The 21,178-nt window shown below is 38.0% G+C and overlaps 2 protein-coding genes across 3 annotated transcripts in view; both read left to right on the top strand.

The window, feature by feature from the left end:
* slc23a2 (solute carrier family 23 member 2) overlaps positions 1–8,055 on the top strand; it is a 34,185-nt gene extending 26,130 nt beyond the window's left edge. Inside the window, exons 9-15 of the mRNA XM_057356072.1 lie at positions 59–179; positions 1,651–1,807; positions 2,178–2,325; positions 2,444–2,549; positions 3,171–3,438; positions 3,727–3,822; positions 4,788–8,055. Coding sequence (XP_057212055.1) covers positions 59–179; positions 1,651–1,807; positions 2,178–2,325; positions 2,444–2,549; positions 3,171–3,438; positions 3,727–3,822; positions 4,788–5,038 — 1,147 coding nt within the window. The 3' untranslated portion in view covers positions 5,039–8,055. The remainder of the gene's footprint in view (positions 1–58; positions 180–1,650; positions 1,808–2,177; positions 2,326–2,443; positions 2,550–3,170; positions 3,439–3,726; positions 3,823–4,787) is intronic.
* Positions 8,056–8,942: 887 nt separating this feature from the next.
* rassf2a (Ras association domain family member 2a) lies at positions 8,943–21,152 on the top strand. 2 transcript variants are annotated; one of them, XM_057356073.1, is made up of 10 exons: positions 8,943–9,200; positions 15,094–15,177; positions 16,371–16,446; positions 16,822–16,973; positions 17,955–18,061; positions 18,145–18,287; positions 18,401–18,554; positions 18,881–19,002; positions 19,122–19,219; positions 19,653–21,152. In XM_057356073.1, exons 2-10 carry the CDS (start codon positions 15,125–15,127, stop codon positions 19,720–19,722), a joined length of 975 nt encoding a protein of 324 aa, XP_057212056.1. In that variant the 5' UTR covers positions 8,943–9,200; positions 15,094–15,124; the 3' UTR covers positions 19,723–21,152. The 2 variants fall into 2 exon arrangements, with proteins under 2 accessions (XP_057212056.1, XP_057212057.1); XM_057356074.1 differs by lacking the exon at positions 8,943–9,200 and adding an exon at positions 12,188–12,530.
* The last annotated feature ends 26 nt before the right edge of the window (positions 21,153–21,178 follow it).

Here is a 21,178-nt window from a genome sequence, read left to right as displayed (position 1 = left end):
GAGATCTCTCGCTTCACACCGTTCGTGCCACGTGAACCTGCTGTCCTCTTTTAAACAGAACTATATTCCTGGTCCTGCTGTTCTCGCAGTACGCTCGAAACATCCAGTTGCCGCTCCCCATCTACAAATCCAAGAAGGGCTGGACCTCGTATCGCCTGCAGCTGTTCAAGATGTTTCCCGTGAGTGTCTCGAGAGTCATTCAAGACATGTCTGATTGTTGTTGTTCAGAAAGGAAATCCTATAAATAGTTCACTAACAAATTAAACTTCTCATGATATTCTAAGCCTCACCTTGTTTCAAACCCAAATGCTGTTTTTTCGGTGAAGCGCAACATTGCTTTTGAATCGTTATGCATGCACAACAGTTCATTGCGATCATGGCTGTCAAATTCCAAGAGGCAGCATGACACTATCATGAATGTAGACTGCAGGGAGTCTTCTGAAGCCATGCAGATGCATTGTTCGAGTCATTATTCATCACATTCTTCCTTTCCACCAAAGCTCACGTCTTGCTGGCTTTCGCATCCAGATTTAAAAAGTGGTAAACCAAAAACAACCAATGCTGTTGTTGCTGACATTGTATGGCAATACAATACCACATCGCACCGTTGGAAGCGCATAAACATTTTCATGAAAGCAATTCAAGCTTGATTTCAGTATCGCTATAAAAAAGCAATTTCTTTTTCCAAAATGAGTCATAATTCAGGTTTTTATCTCATTAAGGGATTATGCTGATCATCAGCAGTCTGGAGTCTCTAGCCTCCGGTAGCATTAGATTTAGGCACTTTCAGAGCCTTGGCACCTGGCTGCTCATGATTCACTGGGTCGGAGGATTTGATGCTCGCTGTAATGAACATGCTGATTCACTGATGAGATGATTTTGGCCTGGATTGTTAAATGGAGGCGCTGCAGATTGCACAAATGAATTAATGCCCAGATTAATCTGACTATTTAGCGACAGGGAGTATCGCCATGTGCTGTTGTCTGCTTATATATTTGCTTTTATACTTAAGGGATCTTGTAATCTGGATAACATACATTTTTCTTTAAATGGTATAAAATCCTTCTCTAGATAAGCAAGAAACCTTGGAAGGACCCAGAACCAGGAAAATACTTATACAAAGCATACGGAAATGTTTTATGAATCGGGTTTTATTTGTAAAGCGCAAGAAAACCACTGTGTGCCAAAAATATAGTATATGACCACTATAAGGGCCGCAATGCAATAGAGAAAAGAAACAAAACGCAAATAAGAGACAATAACCTCTAAGAGCGCATATAAGCCTAACCAAAAAGATTTAACTTTTTATAAAAGATTGAAGGTTTTTTATTAAATGTAACTTTAGATTCTGATAAAAACCAACATGAGAGAAATTGGTAGATTATTCCACAGTTTTGTTCCAGCAATTGACTGGACAAAAAAATGGAACCATAAAAAGAACCAAAACATCTAGCCGATATTTTTGTATTAAGGTCTGAGAGGTGTTGAGGAGCCAGTAATGTGAAATCTGTGCATGCACCGATACAGATTATTGGCCGATATCAGTGCATCTGTTCTTCAAAATAATCACTTTTGATTAAGTATCTAATGCAAGGAGGGATGCAGATACAGAACAGACAAAATCAGAATTTTGTTTTTCTCTCTCCTTAGATCATCATGGCGATTCTTGTGTCCTGGTTTCTGTGCTTCATCTTCACGGTGACCGACGTGTTTCCTCCTGAGAAAGACAAGTATGGATTCTATGCCCGCACAGACGCCCGACAGGGCGTCCTGGCAGCTGCGCCCTGGTTCAAGATCCCCTACCCCTGTGAGTGTCTGAGCATGTGTTCATGCTGTCCTGTAGCTTAACCGGTTGAACATGGTGCTGGCAACATCATGTCCTGCCTCCAATATACATACTCATTCTAAAAACGTGCATATTCACTGTAAGTGGCTTTAAGTAAAAATAAATGTGTCCGCCAAATGCATAAACATGTGCAAGCATTTGAATGCATTAGCAAGCATCAGTTCTGGTTTTAATGTGAGTTTGTGCTGAAATGTTTCTACAATAAGACATATTATGATAGTGTGGCATTTTTAACTTGATTATAAATGCCAGACTTTTAAGATTTCGTATGCGAAGTTTGTATTTTGTGTGCTTAAGCGGATGACGTTACCCATTATGCTTTGTGTTTTAGTCCAATGGGGGCTCCCCACAGTGACAGCAGCAGGTGTGATTGGAATGCTGAGCGCTGTGGTTGCCAGCATCATTGAATCTATTGGAGATTATTACGCCTGTGCCCGTCTCTCTTGTGCCCCTCCGCCACCTATACATGCCATTAACAGGTATAACATACAGACACGCATGCATTATCAGTAAATAATGATACAGTAAACACATGCAGCACATGAATTGAATATCACTGTCCAAATGTATTTTAAAAACTAAATTTATCCCTCTTAGGGGGATTTTTATGGAGGGCCTGTCCTGTGTTCTCGATGGTGTCTTTGGGACGGGGAACGGTTCGACGTCATCTAGTCCTAACATCGGAGTTCTGGGCATCACAAAGGTACAGTGCTTTCCTATAATGTCCCATGCTACCTTTCTTTTTTTTTGTGTAGCCTTTTTACTCACAAAAAATCAACAAAAAGCTTCACAATGCCATCTTGGGTCAGATTCCAAACTGGTTTCATCATCATAATGATGTTGGTGTTAAAGCCACGGATACCATCACGTGGCCCTCTGTGACTGCACTGGAACATTAACACCCCAATGACCCTTAATACTGAAAAGAACAGCTCTGAAGTGTCCGGCGAGCTTTATTAAAGATAGAAATGAGCTCTGACTGGCTGTGTGCTCCCACAAGGTCATGCCCCCGCAGCAGCTACTTCTTTCATATGACGTAATTGCACAATAATGACCCACTTCGGTTAGTAGTTGATTTTGTGCTTTTAGTATTTTTTACATGGAATGTTTTTAAAATTGCGATTAAGTCCCTGATTCATTTTGGGAATAAAGTTGGAGGCAGGATTCATTTATACCGTCCCATTTATGGTTCTATATTGCACTTAACATTAAAAGGTAGATAAGATGGGTTGTAAACATGCATTTAAAATAGCGCATGAAGAGAATCAAACCAGACCATTTTCTGATTGGTTAGTTTCTTTCCTCTATGTGTTCCTGTTGGCAGGTGGGCAGCAGGCGGGTCATTCAGTATGGTGCGGCTATAATGCTTCTGCTGGGAATGGTTGGTAAATTCAGTGCTCTGTTCGCATCATTGCCGGACCCAGTTCTGGGGGCGCTGTTCTGCACGCTCTTCGGCATGATCACCGCCGTTGGACTTTCCAACCTGCAGTTTGTCGACCTCAACTCTTCACGCAACCTCTTTGTCCTCGGCTTCTCCATCTTCTTTGGCCTGGTCCTGCCCAGCTATCTCAAAGGGAACCCTCTTGTCACTGGTAGATGCATACATTTGCACACTTACACCGTGTCTACACCAGACGCGACTGGCGTGACGCGACACGACACACGGTTTTATCTAATGGGATTGTCGCGCCATGCCGCATCCAGTGTGGAGAAATTTTAAAAATTATTGTAGGTTCTAATGTGTTCTATTTGTCGTTTGTCGCGCCGCATCGCGTCCGGTGTAGACACGGTGTTACACTACACAGATGAGATGTATGATGTTTGCATTAATCCAGCCATGAGGAATCAATGAAGAACCTATAGTGCTCTTTTTCTTCTAGGTATAGTGCAGATCGATCAGGTGCTGAATGTTCTTCTTACAACTGCAATGTTTGTTGGAGGTTCTGTGGCATTTGTGCTGGACAACACTATTCCTGGTAGGTTTAAATCTCACTATATTCATATAATGTATTTTCCTCCTCAGCGATCAGGAGATACTGTGTTTTTGTTTGTTTGTTTTTATAACAATTTTTATTAACTGGTGGATGTCTGTTATGATGGAGTTGTGGACAGTCAGGCTAAAAAATGCTAAATGCAAATTATTACATTTATGTGTGAATAAATAGTTTTGCGTTCATGTTTTTGTAAACAGTTTTCAAAAATTTGGCAGATGGCAGCATAAAAATGGTAAAAACTAATAAAAATTATTCAAATTAAATAATACATGTAATTAAACAAATTAAATGAACATAATAAATAAATGTATTTTAATTGAAATAATTGTAACTAAATAATTACATTTATCTATGTGAAGAAACTACTATTATTTGTGCATGGTTCTTGAAATTTTTGTTTTGTATTCATTTTAAAGTTCTGCTAGATTTGGCAGATGCTATAGCATACAAATTTAGGAACGTTTTGATTTGATTAATAAAGGTTAAATAAAAAAATGAAGAGTTTATTTGCAACATCAGATAACTTGGTTTTTAATGTTTCATGTTTTTTTTTATTGTGTTTTCAAAGTAATATTAGTCAAACTGCAGTTGGGTTGTTTTAATAAAGCTATAATAACTAAAAAAATACAGTAATACAGCTAACTAACACAACATAATAAAAAGCTGTTTTTGCAAATAAACTCTTCAAATGTAATTAAACAATAAATTAAGTAAATTAAATGATCTTGATATTAAACGTTTTTATAGTTTTGTGATAATTTCTTGAGATTAAGAAATGGTGCATTGTAAAAGAAATATAAATACACGATTATTAAATGTATTTTTGCCTGTGTGTGCTACAGATCAGAAATGTCTGGATTAAATTACAACAAAAACATTGCAGTATAACATTAGGGTATTCACTCCCATCTTGTCTTTACCTCAAACCCTTTAATGTCCTATTTCAGGCTCTCCGGAAGAAAGAGGAATCCATAAGATGAATCGCAGAAACAGCGCATCTAAACGGGACGGAATGGACTCATACGACCTCCCGTTTGGTATGGACTTCCTGCGTCGCCATCGCATTTTCCAGTACCTACCAATAAGCCCTACTTTTGCTGGCTACCAATGGAGTGTTCTCACGCACAGCTCCCACGGGCAAAGCAGGAGAAAGGACGACATTCCAACAAAACCAGAACTGGGAGAAAGTGGGGTATAGTGTTAAGCCACCGTGTATAAGTGTTCAGTTGGAAGAGATGGTCATAGCAAGGCTTCATTTCAACCCAGTCAGTGTAACGCTTTATTAAACAGCCATCTACTGTTTATCCTGCTTTCATTTATAACCTCTGAAACTCTTCTTGGTCAACTATAAAGTTGCCAACACATTACAGTTTAAATAGCCTTTTTTATGGCTCCTAAAAAAGGTGATGGTAGTTGTCTCCATGACAACGCTGAATGGATGCAATGCAGATTGCACCTCTATCTTTCTTCTATGTGGAAGAACAAGAAGGCGCAAACTGATAGATGGAAATCATATAATATCTACCGAATTTCAATTATCAGTATTCCTTTTTTTGCAGACCCTCACAGCATCTCATAGATAATCGGATGTGTTAGTACCAACGTGAGTGTCGACCGTCTCACACCTCCGCGCTCACAAACCCGTCTGTACTTTTTTTAATGCATGTCACTGGCTGGGATCCTGTTAATGCAAGTGGCTTGTTCAAGTTTACGTAGCAATGCAAGGTTCGTGTGTTTTATTGTAAATGCACTGCTTGATGAAGCAAGAATATACGCACAAAAATGTAGTCGAACCTCCTTTGCTTGTTCCTAGTTTAACTTCCAGTGTCCGTCTGTCTTCGTGTCTGTCCAAAAATCTAGTTAGTCATACATTAGTGACTATATTCAATTCATAAGTTTAGAAAAACGTGTCCCTATGCCTTAAAACGTAGAGAACGATTCTGTTTTAACCTGTAAAATATTTAACATTGCATAATAGAGTAAATGGCCATAGTTCTGCCTGTTATTAGTGCTGCTGTGTTGATAGATAGTTAATGTTGACTTTTTTTCTACTGGGGTTAGGAAAAATCGGCCAGTAATATTGCTGTTTTTCACATCCTTGAGATTGTAGTTATTGCAAAAGTTTTAGGGGTGGATAGAATGTTGAAAGCAGACAGCTATGCAGTAGTTTAAATGATAGACCGAAAGATTGTAAATCAGTGGAAAAGAAATAAATGCAAGACTCAGGCAGCCCTATTGAAACCAATGGTAGAAGAAAAGTGTTTCTTTTTGTGCGGATCTATCAATAGAAACCCTGTTACGCCGGGTTTCTTGTGTGTCCTTTTTGTTGGTTGGACTTATTCAATCCTCACTGTTCTTGTGAATGTGGTTAATGTATATTAACCCCTGCACATGTGGCCATTTAGTGACTCTCTCAAACTGTACAAATTCTATTTTATTGAATTATCATACAACTATTCCTTAATCTCTTTGTTGTTACCTCACATTGTTAGCATAGTTCTCAATTTTTGCTTTACAGAAACATTGAAACATTTTGTAATCCTTATGAAGACATCTTCTCGAAGAACAGTTTTAAGATGTTTACACCTGCAGATTCAACACAAGATTTGTTAGGGGCTATGATGTCGTAGGTCACTTGCGGAGAGGAATATGCACAAGTGACCCAGAGCGCCACCTGATGGTCTATATCTGTATGTCGGCCTTACTCTGCATCCACTTCAATGCATTTTCTTTCCTTTAATTTATTTATTTATATTCCCTAAGTCTGCTATCTTTTCTGTATAATTTTCTGCTACCTGCACAAGTTAAATGTTTCGGCTTGACATGGAAGATGTGCCTGGATTAGATGTGTTGGGGCACATAGAAATGGCCATTTCATATTAATACAGATTTACATTATAACTGGTGCTTCCTCGGTAGGTCATTCCAATTTAAACATGTTTATACGGTTTTTTTTTTCTAAACAAAAAGATGTTTTCTCATTCTAGCTAACTTGTGAAACAGCTTACTGTTATGACGAGTTTTTTGGTTGCTTATTTTTGTTTCTAATAGAAGTTTGTAATTATGCAAGGACCATTTCACTTTGTAACACAATGTTCGAACTGTTGCTTTGTTTTTTGCCTTATTTACCATTTTTTAAAAACATCTGCCGTTTTCTGTGCATTACAGGAAGCTGCAGTGTTTTTAAGGTGAAATGAGAACCTTTAAGTGGCAGTATTTGGGACCTGTGATGGAAAATCACTTATGGTAGTGGACACTAGAAACAGAGTGCTGTTTGCTGTATTTGAGTAACTGGCTCGGAACTATCGCTATCAAAACATACATTTGATACTTCAAGCATTACAGCTCAAAGGTAGTCGGGAATCTGTGACTATAGCACTTTTTCTTACATTACTAACATGAATCTTATTAAACAATAAAACAATCAGCACTCCAAAGTGGTAATAGTGATTGTCTGAGAGTTGTTTATCCAAAGTTAATGCAACAAGTGTTGCCTCTATACCCCTTCATTTACATCTATAGCTTTCACAGTGCTGTCATTGGTGTCAACATTTTTGTCCTTTTATTTCTTGTTATTAAATGCGGAACATCTCAAAATTGTGGACTTCCTTATAAAGACCTCTCGCATCTTGTGACAAACTTTTAAAGCAATTTTTAAATCTCTTTGGCCAAAATACAGCAAGCACTTAAACCCTGCATTACTGATGCTATAGTTTTTTTTATATCAGAACATTTTGATAAGACATGATAATTTGATGCGTCTCAGCGTAAGCTTGGGTTAAAGTATAAAGGTTGTGATGGGTCTTAATAACGTGGTTGCATATAGAGTGAGAAATGTAAAACCCTTCCGTTATTTTGAGGGGAACAGATCTGAAAATACTTAAACTATTTGAAGTGTTCCATATCTTTTTAATGTTTTATTCTTGTTTTTTATACATGGTTTTGTGTTTATACTGACAAAAAGATGTTTGTAAAAATCCATGCATATAATCTTAATCATCGAGCCTCTAAAGTGCACCACTTTGTCATGTTTTTATTTAAAATAAATTCTTCTTTTTCCTTTTTGAAATCTGTAGTTCAGTGAAATAATTTTGTTAGCCAGAACTTTTCATATTGTATTTTTCTAACATTACTTCCTGTTCATGTTCGTAGTAGTACAAATTGAGAAAGCGGTAAAATACATTGACTATTCTAAATACATGAATATATATTGAACAGAGTACAGAGTGTGATATATTCTTGCACCAGCCATTGCAGATCATGTTAGTAGCAACAGCCGAAGTTTTGTTCCTCGTTGCTAAAAAAATGTTTAATAATATGTTTCTGAGCAAATTATATTGTCTCTTGTATTATTGTCTGTGTGTGTATGCGTGCAAGTTGTTTTGAATTTATAACTCCTTTTATAATAATTAATTTGTTTTTTAAATGCGTAACAGTTTCTCAATGTTTTATTTCTTTTAGAGTTAGGCCAATACACATTTCAACTATAATCTATCTAATTTAGTTGAGAATAATGTTGTTTGATGTATCCAGCATCTGTTAAACTCATCTGGGAACCCAAACTTTCACCCGTCCTCGCATCTTGTGTTGACCGTGACGTCTGATTTAACGCGATTAATCGCTTGCCGTGTCTCGATTAACAGACGCTTCAGGAAAGCAGCCAGAGTGAGCAGATGTTGCAGTCGAAAACCCCAGGTTAAAATAATGCAAGATGCAGTATAAGAAGATTACAGTTTGTGTTTCCATATTTGAAATGGGAAATCTTAAGTTTGTGAGTAGGCTAAGTGTAGTTAGAGAAACCCACCCTGGTTGCTTTTATAAGGTGCAGTAAGAAATAATGACGTATAAAAACACCTAATGTAGAAAAATATCTCGAACTTTAATAAACTTGAGGTCAGTTCCTTGTTTATTACGTTTCAATGAATGATCCCTTTATTGGCCTTCAGTCCCTTAATTGTATCTATACTGTCCCATACAGTAGTGGGTTTAATCGGAGGGATTCCCCACGCGCATATGTATTAACCATCACTAAAGGGGCAGCGCGAACAAAGGGGTGTCAGAGAGCGCGCGGATTGGCTCATCTGCTCGTTGTAACAACAGATGGGGGTATTCCTCCTCACACACTCCCCCCAAAACCCCGATTGTTCCCGATGTGCCCACTGAGCCTCGAACCAGTCCCGGTTTGTGTGAGTGTGCCCGGAATCGGTCCTTTGTATCGTGGGTTGTTGAGCGGTGCGTTTGCGTTAGGCGCAAATCTACAGATAAGATTAAAACGCCTCCAAAATCTGAATTGACGGACGTGCGTCGTGACATCGGACATCTGGGAAGCAGAGATCGACACGCGTGCCGAGTGAGAAGGGGTAGGTTGTTTGTGTGCCATGTTTGTAATGTTTAACTTGAGGCGTGTACTCAATGATTTGAGAGCTACGGATACATGCTACTGGCATGTAACGTTACATTGGCACGTGTTTGCAACTTTGTAGCGCGATGTTTAGTATGATAAATTGTTGTCTGTTGAAATTCTTTGAGAGTATTTTACTGGAAATGTAATGTAATATTCAGGGATCCGATTACGATACCATCTGTGCACTCCTGTTGAAAGAATAATATGTCCCAGTGTTTAATAGTTGTTTATCTCCCAACGGTCCTTGGGGAGAATTGAGTAGCAGATGAGTTGTGTTCGTAATGATGCGCTGAATTGACTCGCCTGTCATCATCTGACCAGGTTACATAACGGGTGTTGCCTCGCTTTATTTTAAGCATTTTGAACACATTTTTAAACGTTTACAAACCACGTCGTTACAACTCTGTCTTTATTTTCTCCCTGGATCACAAATAGAGAAATTCACGTCCACTGCTGTAAAATGCAATTTTGTATTTCGCTGTTGTCCTTCTGAAACCTCGTATCTCCATATTTCATGATTTTTTTTGTTCATAAATCACCATTATGAGTCACCCTTTATGTCTGACACTGGGTTTTTACAAATATCTAAACAATAAAAAGTATTAAAAGGTGCTGGTCAACACGGCGTGTAATCATAAAAGTACAGAGAATTTGGACATATGAGGTTTCGGAAGGGCAGCTACGATTTGCTAAGTCTTACTCATTTGTTTTGCACAGAAGGAAAAAACATACAGTATTCAAAAACAGCAATAAGTGCAAGTAAAAATATAATTGTATTTTTAAAAGACTTTTGAGATATACATTGATAGACATTGTGAGTGAGTTGGGTCATGAACTGTCCAGAACAGGGAAATCATGAGTGGAAAAAAGTGCATCTTCCATCTTTGTCCTGAAACTGTTCTTGTAAACTTAACAACTGCATATAGGGATCCTTTTGTTGTTACAAAATGCAAGTTACTCATTTCCAGACCCCTTTAATGAGTTTACAGATGCGATCTTACTTTAAAGCGATTAGGATCTCTCATAGTTCAAGTCACATTTTCCATTCCACGGAGTAAAAAGTAGCTGTGTCCTGTCTTCTGTCATATTTCATATCAGAACTCCTCAGGGTCTCAGATATAATCACAGCAGTGTGTCTGTAAACACTTCGCCGACTGTGATGGCTCAAGCTGGTGAACATGTGAGTGAAGGGCAGGAAGAAGGAGCAGACCTGCGACTTTTGGCATTGTTGGACAAAGCTTGTTGTTGGATCGCGAGTGTTTTCCAGGTTGCCGCGGCGATTTAAACAATAGCTGAGCTACGGTGTTTGTGTGGAGATGCTGGTTGGGGGAGGAGAGAGAATAGTTGGATGTTCATGTTGTGTATGTGATGGAAGTAGGCCAGGAAACAGCGAGGGGAGATCTTGGACAGGATCTTGAAGACAGAGGCAGGGGGAACTTTCAAGCCAGTGGGAAGGAAAAGAGGCTGAGAAAAAAAAGGAATAATCCAGAGTGCATTTGTTCTGTATTGTACAGACAAGCAAAAATCTATCTAAAGAGATGCATCAAAGTCTGTTTGGTGAAATCTGGGTGGTTTGGTTTAAAGACCATGGCTTCCATACAGTCCGTAGCACTTCCACAAATCCCCAAATATCTTCCCGAGTCGACTCTGTGGCACATATGCCCAGACGACACAAGTTCCAACCCACCAGACAGTCTGTGTTTGACAAACATGTAATTAGGCACATTTGACTGTGTTACTATGCAGGGCTGATCTTTAGGAGGGTTTAATTGTGTATTGTGTAAAAATAGTCCACATGTTCTTCATGAATCTTTCATAGACTCCGTCCTCTGACACATTTAATGCTAGAGTGCACAGTTGCGTAAGCGTGGAGATGTGCATGGAACTTGATTTTGGGTGGTTGTGTTGCAAGGTTTTTCCTTCATATAAATTTGCTGTTGTTATCTGTGTAATTTTTTCGGATCTATTGACAGAATTGCAATTTAATATACATAACTATGTGTTCAGAGATGTATGAAGCATTATGTTTTTATTACCTTAGAATGAGCAATATTTCTATCTACACCGCGGGTCCCCTTACATGGAATTGACCATGTTGTTTCTACAGTAGCCCTAAACGGACAAACTGCTCTACAGAGCGCATTTCATAAATACGTTATCTCCTTCGGCAAAGAAGGGAAAACGTGACGACATCTTAGTCCTGTGTCAGCCACTGTAGTGTTTCAAAAGGAATGAGTGAGGGGTGGAGTGAGCCGTTGGTTGCAATTTGCAACCTCACCACTAGATGCCGCTCATTTTCAGACACTGGACCTTTTACTAAAGAGACTAAATTAAAGTGGGGTTGAAAGTACTTGACTAATAAAGAAAAATGTAAAAGATCATATAGAATTGTGAAGTATGTGTCTTCATCAATTCATTTTTACATGTTGATGATCACACAGTTTTTACTTTTTTGATTTGAATTTAGTACACTAATGTGCTTCCTCTAGTCAACACTGGATATCTCCTAATGCCCATTATCTGTTGTCTTTGTCTTTGGATGTGTATTAAAGCCTAAAAGCTTTTACATTGATCGTCTATGGTTCTGACTGGACTATCTTTAAGATATGAAATATTAATGTAAGAATAAGCTGCTCTGGGTCGATTGGTATTGAATATTTTATCATCTCGTGATTGAGCGCACCAGTGTGTGAGGAAGATGTGGGAGGGGCTATTCCAACACACACTCACAGTTATACATATTAAATGAACACACTGGGTCAAGAGATGGTGAGGTTGATAAGTTTGAACGTGCCCGTACAAAAGCGGGACGCTGTTGTCTGCTCATGGGATAATGTTCTTGTGAAACAGTAATCGGCTTGGTGTTTTGAGCCGAATCGGGCCATAACCGGTTCCATCTGGGGTTCACTTGGGCAGCATCTGCGTGCTCTGTTTGTGCGCATGTATGTTTAGGTCTTATTATTAGGTCGTAAAGGATAGATGTAATATATCGGCCTTATAGAATAGTGTGTGTGCGTGTGTGTGTTCATAATAATATCCATAACTTGAGACAGGGACACAGAGAGAGAGAGAGAGAGAGAGATGGGGGGTGCGAGCCGAGGGTGGTGACAGTTCCACAATAATAGGGAAGTCTGAAATTTAAAGGCCTCCTGTCAGTTTCCGTTGTGCGAATCAGAAAGAGGAAGACTTTAAGAGAGCAAAGCACAAAATCAGAGTGTCACATGAGTTAACCACTTCAGCCTTAGAGACCACCGGCTGTGAGACCCCCGTATCTACCAGAGAGAAGGTACAGTAACGTCTATTACATCTTAAAGTGAAAGTTCTGGAAATCCCAGAAGACGTTGTTGAATGAGATTGAGATTACATGCTTCTGTTGATAGATTTATAGTTTGTATTGTTTTTTAGTGACTTGAATGTCATTTATGATTTTGATATTAATAAAAACAGCTGTTTTCAATTTCTGCACATAATAAGGAGTTCATTTACTATTGTTTTGAAGTAGAGAAGATAGAGAATAGGCAGAATGTGTCAGATTATAACATTCGCACTAGGCTGTGCTAACTGACAAGTGTGAACATGTGTCTTAAAATAAATTCATTTTAAATCGTAAGATAAAAGCGTGTTATATCAAAAGTAATGGTTTTAGCACCAGGCGGAAGCCAGTATGTCAGAGCCGTGGTGATGAATGTTAGTAGTTGTAACAGCGGGGTAACTGTAAGCCTGTTGTCCAGCACCTGTCCTCGTCCCTCCAGCTGGCTAGGAAGGAAGTCTTTAGTATGTGCCAGGGGAACCTCCAAACACGGGGATATTTGTCCGCTACTGTTTAACAATTCAATGTGGTGTTACTGTTAAACAGATCTGAGTCAGTGTGTTTAAAGCTACTTGTAACATTTCAAACTGCATCTTTTTAAAAAGTAGATATTTGTTATTAAAATGTATCCCCTTAATGTTTTGTAGTTAAATAATTACCGTAAGAAGGCTTTTCAAAAGGCCTTTTCTTATTGTTTATATGGAACCACATGACCATTTAAATGTATTAGGGAAGTTGTGCATAAATGTATGAATGACTTCATTTTAAAAGTTCCTTTTGGCAGTTCAGCATTTTGGGTGTATCGTTGTCAGTCAAAACTTGACATATAAATGAACAATGTATTTATTACCAATATATTGAACCGTCTGTTTATATTTTACTAAACCCCTGTTGGTAGAGTCCAGACATCAGAATAATATCAGTCTACGCTAGGGCTGTGCAAAAATATCGATACATGTAACTATCGCAATATTTTTATAGTGATACCTCTACTATCGATAATTTTTTTATTCATGTCATATACATACGGCCAAAAGTAAGTGGAAGCGAGCATGGCGAAAATAAGAAGGCTTGGAGCTCTCAGAGCTGATGTGTGGGTGTGGTTTGGTTTTCAAAATAAGTCATGGAGTAATGAGTTATATAAAATAATGCTGTTTGTAGGCTTCGCAAGTCATGACACAAGTCACTTGGCTACTGCAGTGCATTAGACAAAAAGTTTATTAAGAAAAGTAACAATGACATTTATTGTGCTTTCACGGATGTGATATTTACAGCACAGATGAACCAGAGGTTTTATACTGCCCATGTTCATTGTTTTAACTGTAATGCACCACAACAGCCAAGTGACTTGCGTGAGCCACCTTATTCCCCTGTGCTACCCACTTGAGAGGCGCAATCCACAGTTTGAGAACCCAAACCTCTGATCTAAAGGTCCATGCATCACACATCATGGCCTCTCTGCAGAGGTAAGGGATGTTTTTACACTTATCCTTACAGAAAACCCCCGGTGGTGCACAGCATGTTGTATTTCTAGCTCTACTTTTTACATTTTCTACTTTAAGTATTGCAATATATCGCAAATGTGTATCGTATCGAAATACATAGATATATATTGTATCTTGACCCATCTATCGTGATATGTATCGTATCGGGAGGCACTTGCCAATACACAGCCCTAGTCTACGCACAAGTTTAAGAGAAAGATTATGGATGTGACAAAAAAGGACGCACATACTTTGTAGGATTTAATAGTTGTTTCATTTTATGGACCACTATGGATGTGACGATTCACTTTCCTGACTATCGAAAACTATGCTTGATTTCAAAAATTGATTTAAATACTTTGAGAGACTTCACATGGGTATTCAAACCACCAAATCTTGATATCGGACCTATCAATATAGTAAAAACTAGATTTTTTTCATTTTAAAGGGATAGTTCACCCAAAAATGAAGATTCTGTCATGAATTACTCACTCTCTAGTTGTTCCAAACCTGTATACATTTCTCTCTTTGGTTAGGAAGAATGCTTGTAACCAAACAGTTCTTGGTCCCCCATTGACTACCATAGTAATAACAGATTTAGTATCACACCACATCATTACAAAAAAGTGAAAAGAAATGATGATCAATCACTTAGCATCTAAATCCTATTTTTTGTTAATCTCTTAAACGAATTCTTGGCAGGTTTCTTCAGAATCTAGTTATTGTATTGTTTCTGTTCTGGTCACATCCTTATGAATAGTTCACTTTTAGCTGAGTTTACGTTCATCTTGTTGGAGTTGGCTGCATGTAGGTTTGCATGATATTAGAACACGCCTCTGTCTTTTATCAAGAGATATCAAAAATACACAAGTCAGTCTGACTGAGATATGCAAATGTTCTGTTTGTTATAAGGGTTTGTTGTTTTGTTTTCTTAACCCTCCTCTCGCTCTGACCTACTTACAGAATAGTTCATTCTTTGATGTTAAATAAAGAAACACAACGTCTTAATTTAACATTCAACTCTCTCTCTCTTTGTCTCTCTATTTTCCCCTTAGAGTCCTTCCATGCAGTCGTATCTGAAAAAAAATGGATGACAGGATTGACGGAGTGCTACTTGGAGAGAACAAATTCATCAGCAAGTGAGTAAATCTGACACCGAATGCTTGAGCGTTAAAATCACTTCGGTTCACATCTTAAAGAATACTCGATAATGGAAAAACTTTATTTTACTCTGCCTCATGGTATTAAACCCATATGACCTTGTTTGTCAGTGGAATAAAAGACGTAAGGTTTGTGAATGTTGCCTAGTTCAGATTTACACGCATTGTATGTAATAAAGAGCAACATTAATATTCTTTAGATTTTCTCTTCTTGTGTTTCACTGAGGAAAGAAAGTTATAGTAGTTTGGAACTATCACTTTAAAGGCAGGGTGGGTGATCCTGTCCAGAAACATTTTTTGTCATGTTGGTTGGAAATCTCTTTACATCCTCATAGCAATCAAGAAGTATAGTGGTCATTGGTCAAATAATATTTTTATAATTATATATTGTCTGTGAAAGTCGTAGGACCAAAAAAACGTTCGCCCAATCAAAACGCTGTGAATGGTCATGTGTACATTTTCAGTCAACGTATTTTGCATACCACTGCGCACCCTGTTCACGTAGACATCATACTTCATGTCAATGTAGGGAGAATGGCGGACAATAAGCAACAATCCAACTTCAAGTAAATCTACAAAACGAAAGTCAGTTTTTGAAAAAGCAGTGACGAAAAAAACATCTGGATCATGATAGAGGAAAAACTCGAATTAACATCGGTTCATCTTTTACATGATGTAGGCAGCTCCGGCAGGCAAAGGGTCTGAAAGACGATACCATGGTTGCTCTCTTTCTTTTGGACAGGTTTGTACGTGCTTCGAGAAGAATTTAATGGATTTAGTTTGTAATTCGTTACGTGGATTTACGAAATACATTCATGTGTTTGGAGGAGGCGTGGTTTTGGACTGCGAATATTTTAGAGGGCGGGATTATAATTTCAGTGCTAGCAGGCTAAAGTTAGCACCTTTCCAAATCAACCATCCCACCTTTAAAACGAAGATGTAAAATAAATAATGCATTATAAACAATACTAATTGATAATGATTTCAAATGATTGAATGATTGAAAATGATTGAATTAAAAAGCCAAATTGCATATTTAAAGTAAATCACAGGAATGTGTATGGGTGAACTTTGACTGCTTTTTAGGACATGCCCCTTTTCTCGCAATATAGTTTTACTTTTTCAAACGTTTCATGAATTTTTAAGCAAGGCTTTTGGTGTTTCTCATGCAGGCGGAGCATTCTCTCTCATCTAAAGACCTACAATCTCTACTATGATGGAAAGAACCTGCAGTTACGACACCGGGAGGTAAGAAAGAGTTTCCACGCCCTTTCCTGTGGAGGGTGGGGAAGTATTTGACCCCTTCTGTGCCTTCTCAATTATTCACTGGTCTCTAGGGAGTAATAACTGTCTGTGAACGGAGGATGTACGGCCGGAGTGGGGGTGTGGATCTGCTTTTGTGTCTGTAAATGTAGTTTGCAGGTGCTTTGGCTGTCTGTATGCCAAAATACTGTGCCAATGTTAGATCGGCTGCATTTCTCATTTACCCCCTTTTTTGTAATTAAAGCATCAGTAAAAGTTTATGATATTTTAAATAGACGGATCAGTTATATGTGGTCACTTGTTTTATTTGGGATAATAAAGTCAGAATACTGCATATGCATGTGTGTATTCACCCTACAGGAAGAGGGGGAGTTGATCATAGAAGGACTTCTCAATATCTCGTGGGGTTTGCGTCGACCAATCAGGCTTCAGATGCAGGACGACCACGAGCGAATCAGACCACCTCCCTCCTCTACCTCCTGGCACTCAGGCTGTAACCTAGACAACCAGAGGTCAGACAATGAACCGAACACACACACACACACACACACACAGGGACATAAACGCATATTTAAATTAGCATATTTACACAACTTCCTCATAGAACAAAGTAGTTGATTTATTCTGATTTCTGTATTGAGAAATTGTACTTACTATACGTAGGGAAGAACTACAAAAAATTTAAATTCAGCAGAAAACAATTTTCCTTAAACTTCTGGGAAAGAAAGAAAAATACTCCTTTTGTATTTTTACTTAATTTATCAATCAAACTGCATGAAGATCATCATCATCATCATGAAAGCTATATTTCTTTCAAAGCGGTTATATTTAAACTCAAGTGACCTTGATACCATAGCAGCACAGACACTGAAAGCCTCCTTTGTTTCCTGTGTTTGTTGCCATAGCAACCGTATCCTTGAGATGACCGCGATTCCAACATGACATTCCAGCAGTTGATATGTTTTAGAATTTTGTGTTATAAATATTACTTTTGTTTAATCTCCACTCCTGTCTATTTTTAAACTCATGCTTTTAGGATGATGATGAGTTCAAAAGAAGGGCAAAGCATACATAACTGTGTGATCCAAGAGAAATGTTCTTTTCTGCCTCTTCCTCGGTCTTTTAAACAAAAATAGAGTTTAGAAATGGAATAGTTCAGATGATTTGAGCTAGAAAGGATCATGCTATCTTAACAGCCTGTTCCCAGAATCACTTAAATCCAGATTTAGTTTGTTGGCATATCACAGCAGACTGTGACTGGAATATGTATTAAAACATAACTGTTGTGGTTCATAATATGTTTATGCCTGTTTGGAAGAAAAGATTAAGGGTGATTCTTGGATTTCATTTAAAAAATAAAAGATGATGCTCAGAGGAATTATTCTTCCTTTGGTTATTCTAACTTTGATCACATTGTTTCTGATATTATTTTACTGTGCGCTGGTCTGGATTGTTAATGTTTATGCTTGTGTGTTTTTATGTTATGTGCTCAGTCAGGAGGGTCAGAACCAGACTCTGCCTCAGGTAGAGGTCACACCCCCAGAGGACCAATCAAGCAACGGCACAACACATGGACATGCAGAGGAAGATGAAGCAGAAGGTACACCTCATAATAAAACAAACCAAACATGTATCACTTGTCTTTGTGTTGTAGTCACTGTCCTCTCATCTTTTGTCTGCCAGAGGAGTGTGATGTCTCATCTCAGCTTCTTAGAACCAAAAGTGATGCTGGCGTGCTGAGACGGGGCAGGAGGCGGTCTCCTAGCGACCAGCGGCGAATCAGAAGACACAGATTTTCCATCAATGGCCATTTTTACAACCACAAGGTAACTTGAGAAGATGCCCTTAGGGTGTGTGCGTGCGTGCGTGCGTGTGTGGTGTTCGTACGTGCGTGTGTGCTTTAGTCTTTCAACTTTAGATTTCTCTCTCTCTTGTGCAGACGGCTGTGTTCACACCTGCATATGGTTCTGTAACAAACGCACGGATAAACAGCTGTATGACCACACCACAGGTGCTGCGAGTCTTACTGAACAAGTTTAAAATTGAGAACAGCCCTGATGACTTCGCCCTGTACCTAGTTCACACCAGCGGGGGTCAGTACTTTGCTCCTTTTATACTCCTGTTTAAAGTTATTGACTGTGTGACACTGAATCTCCATCTACTGGACAGTGGAGGCAACCTTCACTGTTATGATTATTCATAGTAAATACTAATGGGAAACTACTAATTTAATTTAGCTCTTTCTTTTGTGGAACACAAAATACAATATTTTGACAATATTCAACCACATAGCAGTGCCCTGAAAACAATCAACAGCGTCATGGCATCAGTTTTGCACACGCATAGAGCGTTCAGATATTCTTCCGAGAAATTCATGTGAAATTCATTAAAACTATGCAATCTTATGTTTGTGTTTCAGAGCGTGTTAAGTTGAAGCGTACAGACTACCCATTAGTAGTGAGAATACTTCAGGGACCATGCGAGCAGGTCTGCAAGATATTTCTCATGGAGCAGGACCTGGGAGAAGAGATACCCTATGAAGTGAGTGTGTTGTCAGGTTTTATTCTTTTTTTTTTATTATATGACGTGTAATTTTGAATGTAATTTAAAAACAGTTCTAAAAATGTTGGTCTGACTGCAGTTGTTCTCCGTGGCACTAGGTGGCGCAGTACATAAAGTTTGAGATGCCTGTTCTGCAGAGCTTTATCATCAAACTGAAGGAAGAGGAGGACAGAGAGGTACAGAAGCTGAAAAGCAGGTATGTTCTACTTTATATACATAAAAAATAATTGAATGATAGGAGAAACAAATGCTTTGAATGAATTGAGCCAGTTGCTTTGCAAAATAATTGAACTTTTCTGAGAGCTCAAAACGCCACGTGCTGGGGACATCTGCTGGTCAAATGTGTAAATGCAACGAAACAATGAAACCAGCCACAATTACAGTTTTATACTTTTAAGCAGTTTACATACAGAACATACCTTATTACTTAATTAAGTTTGCAGTTACATGTAGACTTAATTTATATACATGAAACATTTATGATAATAAAACAATTTGTATTTTTTATCGTGTTATTAGTCTTCTTAATATTATATTAAACCATAAAATCAAACTTCTCTTAATAGATGCTCTCTCTCTCTCTCTCTCTCTCTCTCTCTCTCTCTCTCTCTCTCTCTCTCTCTCAATAGATACAAGTACCTGCGATATATCATTGAGAAACAGCTGCAGTGTTTACCAGAAGGTTCCACTTGTATGTGAAGAGCACTTCACCTTTCCCGTTCTCTTAGCACTCATGTCTCTTAACATTCTCCCTCTTTGTTTTAATGAAAGGGCTCCTAGACCGAATTTCTTCAGCACGTTTCGTCAGTCTAAACCACTAATATGCATTTGAAGAGTTTATTTCCAAAATGATGAATGATGAATTGATGAAAAATCATGTTTTTTTATTGTGCATTCCAATTAATATCAATCAAACTGCAGTTGGTTTTGTTTTGAAGCCATAAAAAAAAGAAAATATAGCTAACTAACACAATAAAACATGATTACATAATAAAAAACATGATTTTTTGAAAATTTGTAAAAACAGAGTTTTTCATTTTGGAAACAAACTCTTCGTTTACTGACCAATGAAGATGGTACACCTTGTAATATAAAATAGTTTTTATATTTTTCCTCTGTGTTGTTTGCATGGATTGGTGCTATAGCGAATCACATACAGGTACAATAATGTAAAAGCACAGTCCACTAAAGCAGGGAATTTCTTCATCCGGTTATGACTGGAAATAGAAATTATAATGACAAGCACAAGGTAACAAAGATTAGAGACAATTGTAGAACGTTTGGTTAAAGACCCCATGAAATCTCTTCAAGAGTGCAGGATATCGAAGATTTTCTTCCTCCAAACCAATAGGCATTAACAATGATTGGCAGGATGGACCTTATAATAGAAGAGCATGATTGGACATAAATCTGTCAATAATCAATATTTCTGTTCAATCTTTTTTCTTGGAAGAGAAAGTCTATGTGAAATGTGTTAAACTGCTCAAGATTTTAGGAGTTAACTAGCAGAACATGAAACATACACAGTAAGGACTAAGAACCACAAAACTGATTTCATGGGGTCTTTATCCCTTTTTATAAATCTTTCCCAGGTCATGATTGTTTGTTCCCTTTATATCTTGGCTGTATTCAGAATATATACTTTATGTTCTCTTATAATGCGTATCTGTCTAAACAGCAGGAATGGTATACATGCACTGCCTATAGTGTGAGCTTATTGCAAAACACTTTTGATTCCAGTTGACCAACGTCTCGTTCAGACAGTGATTTAAAGACTCCTTTTGTACCCGAAAGGTAATAATTGTCTTTGTGAATTAAAGTATTTCATGCTGAGGAAAAAGACTGTGAATTTAAAGCATGACTGAGATCAGAATGATGGAGGGAAATGTAGGATATGAACAGCTGAACACTGTTTGGATGTGTGTTAGTATGACTAGTATGTTTTTTGGATACCTGAAGAGGACAGCATGACTATAGTTGCTAAAAAAGAAGTACATTTTTTACATTTTGACAACTCGTATTTACACCTACTGACTTGTGTTGTCATAGTTCATATGTTAAGATAAAGTTTGATATCTGGCATGAATTTAGTCTATATTATGTTACTGAATGTAAAACTGAGAATATGATGATATATTATATTTAAATAAAATGT

The sequence above is a fragment of the Triplophysa rosa genome, linkage group LG17, assembly GCF_024868665.1.
Source record: "Triplophysa rosa linkage group LG17, Trosa_1v2, whole genome shotgun sequence".
Classification (NCBI taxonomy): domain Eukaryota; kingdom Metazoa; phylum Chordata; class Actinopteri; order Cypriniformes; family Nemacheilidae; genus Triplophysa; species Triplophysa rosa.
The sequence above is the reverse complement of the archived record's forward strand: the minus strand, read 5'-3'. Positions and strand labels throughout refer to the sequence as shown.